The sequence below is a fragment of the Hemicordylus capensis genome, chromosome 6 (genome assembly GCF_027244095.1).
Source record: "Hemicordylus capensis ecotype Gifberg chromosome 6, rHemCap1.1.pri, whole genome shotgun sequence".
NCBI classification, from domain to species: domain Eukaryota; kingdom Metazoa; phylum Chordata; class Lepidosauria; order Squamata; family Cordylidae; genus Hemicordylus; species Hemicordylus capensis.
The window spans coordinates 40,696,652-40,705,206 of NC_069662.1; the positions used below are offsets into that span (position 1 = coordinate 40,696,652).

The following is an 8,555-nucleotide window of genomic DNA, read 5'->3' on the forward strand; positions in this document are numbered from 1 at the left end:
CTATAAAAGTATTGGGGTTATACCTTATTATAACTATAACTACTCTTAGTAAAAATAACAATACAATACACAATAGAGCACCAGTATTAAGGAAAATTCGATACCGCATTAAAAAGACATGTTATTTTCAGAAAGAAAGAGACAAAAGAGAGAAATAAAGCATCTGAAACCAAACTTTTCAGGTAAATGTTTATTTCAATAAAAAAGTGAACACAGAAGCAACGCGCCTCACTATTAAGGGGGGATGGGGTGAGTTAACCTCCATGGCTGCTAACTCTTCCTTTGCCCAGTAGGTGGCGCACTCCGCCAACAAGGAGCAATTTCTGGTTTCTGAGTCCTCCCCCCTTCTTTCCTCCCCCTTTTGGAAGCAGCGCATTGACATGGGCCTAACGATTCTCGGATCGTCATTATTTGTAACCATAGAGCATGAATTGCCTCTTGAGGTCATCAGTGAGAATTTACGACTGGTCAACAAAAGCACGTGATTCCCAAACGCACCCCCCACCCCACCCCCATATTTGGCCGCATACATAGCAAAAACGAAGTACAGTGCATCGCTATAATTCATTAATACATCATAAATCCTCAAGCACAGGGGTTATAACGACCACGAGCCCCACAAATCAAGCCCTCCAAAATACAACCCAAATGAGTTCTTACTTTGTAAACTCGTTCTCAGGACGCTATCCTAATGCCCCAGACTATCAGCTGTTAAATTATGGGACCGGCAGTTCCATGAACGGATCTTATAGAGATCCAGGCAACATGCACGCCGGCTCTTACGGTGGATACAACTACAATGGGATGGATCTGAGCATCAGCCGTTCAACCTCCTCCTCCAGCCACTTTGGAACGGTTGGGGAGAGCTCCCGCGCCTTCCCTGCCCAAGCAGCGCCAGAAAGCAGGTTTAGACAGGCGTCTAGCTGCTCCTTGTCCTCTCCCGAGTCCCTCCCTTGCACCAGCAGCAGCAGCAGCAGCAGCAACAACAACAGCGGCAGCAACGGCGAGAGCCATGGAGGCAAAGCAGCCTCGTCTTCCCCCGCCGATCAGGCTGCCTCTGTCGGCACGGCCAACACCACCAATTTTACAGAGATAGACGAAACCAGCGCGTCCTCGGGAACCGAAGAGAGCGTCTCCCAAGTCAACAGCAACGGCGCCAGAGCTCAGACAGAACCCATCGCCACGTCCACGCCAGCCACAGAAGGACAGAGCCCACAGATATTCCCCTGGATGCGAAAGCTTCATATTAGCCATGGTACACCCTCCTTTTTAATTTCGCTCTGTGTGTGTGTGTGTGTGTGTGTGTGTGTGTGTGTGTGTGTGTGTGAATATATATATACACACACACACACACATACGTACATATATGTATGGCAGGGCAGATTGGGAGGGGGATGGGAGAGGGAAATGCAATACAATCGCCTAGGGAGACCTTCTTGGTGGGTCTTTTATGGCTTCCTTTCCTGTTTCCCTTTTTCTCCTTCTTTTCCTTCTTCTACTTTTTGGGTTTTTTTTTAAACAGCCTTCCTGAGGATGGTTTGCATATCTGGGTGTCCCCCCTCCACATCTTAAAAAAGAAAGAAAGAATGACTGGTATGCGGGAGATAGGAGGTCATACTAGAAATACTAATACTAATACTAATACTAATACTAATAGTGGGTTTTTTTATAGTGGGGGTTAAAAAGGAAGGAGGAAAGACATGAGCGAGATTATTGAGAGAGAAAATAACAACACTGTTTTGGGCACAGATAGGTCTGTCAACCTCCCCACCCCCATTTTAGTGGCTGGTGTGACTATATGGGATAATGACAAACTCTTTTACTCTCCCCTCCCCCACGAAAAAAATGAAAGACATTTCAAAGGAGGTTTGAGTTGCAGAGTTCCAAGGGTGAAAGGATATTGACTTGCTTTAACATGCCAATGCTAAACACATTGAAGAGAAAGCAAGCCCCAAGGATTTCAGCGGAACTTGGTTCCAGTGAAATGTGACTAAGATCAAGGGGCGAAGTCAAAAGACACTGTTATGGATAGACAAATGTCTGCATTCTCTCGCCTGTCTTTCTCTCTGCTGGTCTGTCCATATCCACATATAATTATAGAGACATATTAGCACACACAGATGTGGAATTACGGATTGGACGGTCAGACAAATCTGAAAAAGCAAAGACTGGTATTCTGTACACCCTTACTTGGGAGAAAGAATAATTTAATTCAGAGGGGTTTACTTCCGAGGAAGCATGTATTGGATCGGGCTGTGAACTGTATAAACTGTCTAGGATCGAAAGAGAAAGAGAGAGGAAGGGCGACAAGGTTATATACACATCTATAATACTAGGTGAAATTAAATTAAGCTGAAATTAGGCGGAATTAGGTAGGCTGGAGTATTAAAATGAGGGATATTGACTTGAAGGAGCTGGCTAGGAGGGAGGAAAGCGAAGGTTTACACGTGCATTGAGGTGGTGGGGCGTGATTTTGCCGTAAGCGGGTGACCTTTTCAAAGTAAGCAGGAAACAGTTGAATCTCTCTGTCTATGACATAAAAATGAACGCAAGACCAACAACACCCAAAATCTTGTCCATGTATTATTATTCAGATATGACTGGACCGGATGGTAAACGGGCCCGAACGGCATACACTCGCTACCAGACCCTGGAATTGGAGAAGGAGTTTCACTTTAACCGCTACCTCACCCGCAGAAGGCGAATAGAAATAGCCCACGCGCTGTGTCTCTCCGAAAGACAGATAAAAATCTGGTTCCAAAACAGGCGAATGAAGTGGAAGAAAGATAACAAACTCAAAAGTATGAGTTTAGCGTCTGGTGGCAGCGCCTTTCAGCCATAAATTATATCAAGGAGGGATATGAATGAAGGAATAGAAGTGGGGTGGGGAAAAGAAAGAAGGAAGGAAGGAAGGAGAGAGAGAGAGAGAGAGAGAAAGTCTAAAACAAAAGAAGCAACAGCCAGTTTTTGAGTTTGGAGTACTGTAAAGTGAAGCACTTTCCATTCAGCATGCTGTTGATTTTTTTATTATTATTAAACAACTTCCGTGGTACTATTATTCCAGGACTGTGTCCTCCTTTGCTGCGAATTCCCCTCTTTAAATTAAAAAAAATAAGGTTATTTCCAGAGGCTTCTTTAATGCTCTAGGTGTTCTAAATGTTTGTGTCCGTGCTCTAACGATGCTTTCTGGAAAAAGCTAGCATGTTTTTTATTTTTGTTTTTTAATGTGCGCTCTTTAAATGTTTTAACTTATTTATAATCCACTGTGGAGAAGTAATGAGGGATTCTTTAAAAAGTTTACATCTTTTGGAGGGAATCCTACCTCTTTTCCTTCTTCTCAAGTCGGGGCATCCTGTACTTCAATGGCAGGGGGGGAAATTGAAAACATCAACCACAACATTTTTAAAAAATACAGTATATCTATATATAAACTCATGTATCTTTCTGTCTTTGAAATTGTCAAGTCTGTGATTTGGTTCATACTCTCTGGCCTTGCTTTGATCCCAGGCCAGTTCTGAGATTTTTTATTATTTTTTTTAATAAATGTGAGTGAAGTTCACTTAAAAAGGGTATACGATTGGACCAACCATTGTATGTTTAAAATGTTTGTAAATACTAGACATATTTCTGCAGTGACTAATAGGAAGTTTTAGTGGGCAGGGTGAATTCAGTGTTCTGTGTGTCTGAAATGGCATTTGTCATGTCTAAGCTGCCTGTTCCCATCTTTGCCAAGAAGCTTTTCGTATCCGTTTGTAGCCTTAACTTGAAGTCAAATAAACGTTTCTCCTGGCCAGAAAAATACCCTTATTTGTGTTTCTTTACACCGCACGTTGGAAAACGCCATCCCTAATATCACTCCTACGCGACACACACTTCAAAAATGCAGAAAAGTGTCTTCACACAACGCTTGGCCTATCTGCCAGGTTCTTCTTGGTGGCATTACCCCAACCCTACAAACTCAGGATACAACAACGTCGCCCTTCAGACGGTGTTGGTGCTGAACAGGAAAACGCAAGCCGGAGAAAAAGAAAACAATCCAGTTGTTACGTCCTTCAACTTTGCTTCCTTCCTTAAGCCCCTACCCTAAACACGTTTACTTGACAAAAAGTCCCCATCGATTTCAGTGGCCTTTACTTCCAAGTAACCGTGTTTAGGCTTGCACCCGTCTAAGTCCATACACCAAGTATTTTGGAGAACATCTGAAGTCATAACATTAAACAAATTGTCCTCTGAACTGCAGAGCGAAGTAAAATATACTATTAAGTTGTTTGGTATGTGATGATCATATTGTTCCTATACGCACAATTACATACATTTAGAATAAGATCCTATTGCCTTCAATGCAACACGAAAATCACAGCTGAAGTAACTTGAGAGTTGTAAATTTTAAGAGTTGTATAATTTTAAATTAAAGTTGTATCATTTTAATTAGAGAGCATTTAGTCTTTTTACTAAGCTGGGAGGCTGCCCTTCTCTACATCAAAGCGACACCACTAAAGTCTGACCGTTGTAATAAGGAAATGAATTACTGCTGATCTCCTTACATTCAAGTTTATAACTGTCTATCTCTCTCTCATGAAGTAAAATTGGTCTTGTGAACTTACCTCAAACTCTTTGGATACTTCTTAAATGGTTTTGAGAGGACTGGGATGTGAGTTGTCATTTCCAAAACAACCCATATTCTCGCCTTCCCTTGAATATACACAGACACACACACACACACACACATATATTTTACCCATAGCAAAGTAAGTAAGTATACCAAAAGTGGCTATGACATTAAGATGTCAAATGGATAGGGTTTTATCTAGAAGTTAGATCGTAAAAATCGCCCAGACCTCAGCCAGATACCCCTCACTGGCTCTCAAAAGTCACGTGAGGTCCATAAAGTTAGTTTTATGGTTTTGGGGAGTTGACAATGTACAATATATTTCACATTCTCCAGAATGTTAAGTGACATTTTAACTGCCTGCGTTGGCTTGGAAGGGGGCAGAAATGGGAGAGCACTTTTCCAGGCGAGATAAAGGTTTCTTCATCGCTGGGATAGGAAGCATTGATGGCTCAGTGTTTACTCCAGCGAGGACTTAGAAGCTGCTAACCTTAAAGTAAGTTTCCCTTGAAATACTATCTGCTTAAATGACTTTTAAAGGGCTAGGTTGTAATAGACAGGGCGCGGGGGGTGGGTGGGGGAGTCATGACGTCTTCTTTCCCAACTTTCTTCTGTAAAGAATCTTTTGCTTAAATCAAAATAGCGAAGGCCCCAGTTCCACCCTAGAGTGGCCCACGAGGATTTTAAAAAGGTGTACGTTTAGCGGAAGAAAGGGAAGACCTAAAATATCCCTTAAAGATGAATGGCGATAGCAACATTTGTGTGGGGGTGGAGGAGAGAGGTATGTATGCTCACCGGGGTTAGGGTCTTAACAATGTTAAAACACTTCAAGGGCTTATTCCGTGCTTGGAGGGACGGTGTCGATGTCCCATTTGTAAGCACACATGGTGAAGTGAGTTCCATCGGAACCAGGGGGACCGATTTCCTTGCCCCTACATTCAGCAAAGAAAGAGGAGGGGTGGGGTTGGCACACAGCGGAAGCAAAAGGCAGGTTTTCAAGAGTATTTCTGTCTGTTTTTAAATCCTGAATAAGTTCTGTGCAGGGCTTGGCCCCTTTGTAGTATTTTTTCGATTTATGAGAGAATTTTTGACATATAGGGAATCTCACGTGGCCTACCAAATTACACCTTCCCTCTTAAAATGTGATATATAATTTTTCTTCAGCATCCTTGTAAAGCATGTTGTACAACTCCACTTGTTGCTCTTTTGCATGGGAAGTTCTCCTGTGCAAGCCTCGTTCAAATGAAGCCAAGAGCAGGGTACTTCCGCATGGAAAGTGTCGATGTTTTCCTTGTGTCTTGTGCAGCCCGCTGCTATGCCTGTGTACTCAGGTGTAAGCCCCGTCAAGTTCTGTGCAGTTTACTTTCAAGTAAGTGTACACAGGGTGGCAGCTTGGGTGATCTAAACATGAGAATGGCCGGCCTTTGCTTTATAGAGCAAACTTAGTTTTTCCACTGAGGGAACTTGGTGTGAAGCGTGTTGCCTGTGGCCGGTGCCTCCCTCTTGGAAGCAGAAACCGAGGGAGGGAAGGGAGAGGAGAGGAAGACACAGCTCCATAGCCCACGAATGTGTTCTTGTTTGTTTTTTTAAAACTTCTCTTCTTTCAGTCCAAAGAGGACAAGCGTTCATGACAAAGCTATCAGGCAGAGAATTTCAGGATGGGACCAAATCCAGATGCTCAGCAGTAAATGGCTTATAGAGTTAAAAGTCCTTTGTTCTAAGAATACCTTAAAAGCATAAACATCCAGCAACAGTCCTGCATTTATTTTTCTGGATTTTAAACCTTTCGCCCTAAACGCGTATTGAACTGTTGTTTTGTCAGTCAAATCAAATATTACGAACACCACCGAGAAGGGGGTTGGTGGTGGTAGTAAATCTGATTAAATATTTCTGTCTTTCTATTTTTCTTTCTATCTTCCTTCTTTCCTTTCTGCCTTCCTTCCTTTGGAAGGCCCTAATTCTATTGGTTTCAAGGAAACTTTCATTCATGGAAAAGGAAGTGTTTAGGATCTCCTAGCCACTACCCACATAAGGCAGAGTCTTAGGGCTCCAAACTGACAGCTGTATTCTTCAGTTGTCAATAGGAGCTTCAGTCTGATCTCATGCAATCCTAGGCACACTTACTGTGGGATAAGTCCCACTGACACCAATGGAACCTACTTTCGGGTAAAGATCCTTAGGATCAGACTGTGCATCAGATTTTAAAAATTCAACTCTTCAACTTAATTGACTTGCTGATTTTGCTGGGAATTGCCTATGCTGGAAGCTTGTTAGCACCAACCCAGCATGCCCACCCATTTTTTGTGCTGCCATTTTGTGCTCTGTAAGGGAAACAACCAGTGAATGAGAGGCTCCAAGAGGATTTGCTTCTCTGCAAGCCAAGCACTTTTTAACTGATTTGCAACAATTGTGTTTTATATTTTCACTTTCCCTTCAAGAACTAGTGGGAGAATCTGACCAATTTTCCAACTTGAAATGTAGAATTATTCCCCGAATTTGCACACCAAATTTCATTCCAATAATGTTCAGGGGGCATAGCACATAATAAATGACCAGAACCTGCCAGAAAATTCCTATAAATACTAAGGCCTCAGGCAGCTAGTTCAGTTCAAACAAATGAAAGAGAATAGCCTATGGGCATTATGTAGCCAGAAATGCTCCTGTGCCAGCTCCTCAGAAATGGATGGGGCCTGAGCAAGAACACTAGTCATTTCAATCAGGCTTGTGCAAGAGAACTTCCCGCTGGATTCTGCTCTCATGTATTGTGGGGGCGGGGGGGGGGATCATCTTATCTGACATTTCCCAGTTGTTACTTCTTCATCTTTCCTCTCCATGCCTCCTTGGTTAATTCTTTTAAGGTAGGATCATTAAGGTAGGGACACATTTGGCAGACACACAATCTACCAATATCGCCTAAATGGCACCATGTTTGTGATTCCCCCCTCCTACCACCTTTAGGCGACACTTCCTATTATTTGTTAGGCTGTCTATGTTATTCTGTGCTTCCTGCATGTAGATAGGATCTGCATATACAAAGCTGTAACCTATACAATCTGTGTGATGATATTGACTGATCTGGATGGGGAGAGAATGTCTCAGACTTTATCCTGAATCTCTCTCTCTGTTCCTCCATCCATAACACACACTTGTTTTTGGCAAACATATGAGGCATCATGACACAGTCACAACTCCGCACTTTTAAGTCCCATTTAAATAAATGGGAAAATAAAGCACCTGCTTAAATATCTCTCATAGAATTAAATGGGATTAAAGGTCTTTAACTTTGGCTGAATCATAGCCTTGAACAGGAAGGACATTACTTGGCCCTCCACAGCAGCAGCTGTGACAAACCATCACCCACTGAAGTTTTTTCTTTCTTAAAAAAAAAAAAAAATCACACCTCTACAAGATAAGAAAGGGAAGCTACCCATTAGGTGAGGAGTTTAGAGGATGTTTACCAGTCACAGGATGGTAACTTGATAAAATATTGTGATCTCATATGATATACACTTTGCCAAAGGAAGGACTCTAGTGTTAATATATTGCAATATAGAATACTAGCTAGTGCTGATATTCTATATACCAACCATAGTTATTAAAAAGGTAGCACAACTGAAAGCTGTTAGACATTAGACAAAATTTTTGACTAGATATGCAGAGTAAAAGAGTGATAGATACGGAGCCAGACAATTGAACTTTGGATTTCGAAGACTGGAAGGAATACTGAACCTTATAGCTGAAGGCATTTTCACGATCTGTCGGAAACCTTAAGGATCCCATAATACTCTTTCTCCTATTTCTTTTTCTCAACCTTACTCAACCATTCTTTCTTCCTAACTAACTATCATTTCTTCTGTAGTTCTCTGTAGGACTAGGATTTTCTCCTTAGTGGATGGGGCAGTTCTGGGAAAAGCATCTGCACGCTTGCATGCAAAAGGTTCCAAGT

At 42.2% G+C, this 8,555-nt stretch overlaps 1 protein-coding gene across 1 annotated transcript; it reads left to right on the forward strand.

Moving 5' to 3' along the window:
* Positions 1-648: 648 nt before the first annotated feature.
* HOXB5 (homeobox B5) lies at positions 649-3,793 on the forward strand. Its single transcript, XM_053266584.1, has 2 exons — positions 649-1,255; positions 2,595-3,793. The coding sequence occupies exons 1-2, from the start codon at positions 649-651 to the stop codon at positions 2,840-2,842; spliced, it is 855 nt and encodes a 284-aa protein (XP_053122559.1). The 3' UTR covers positions 2,843-3,793.
* Positions 3,794-8,555: the final 4,762 nt, after the last annotated feature.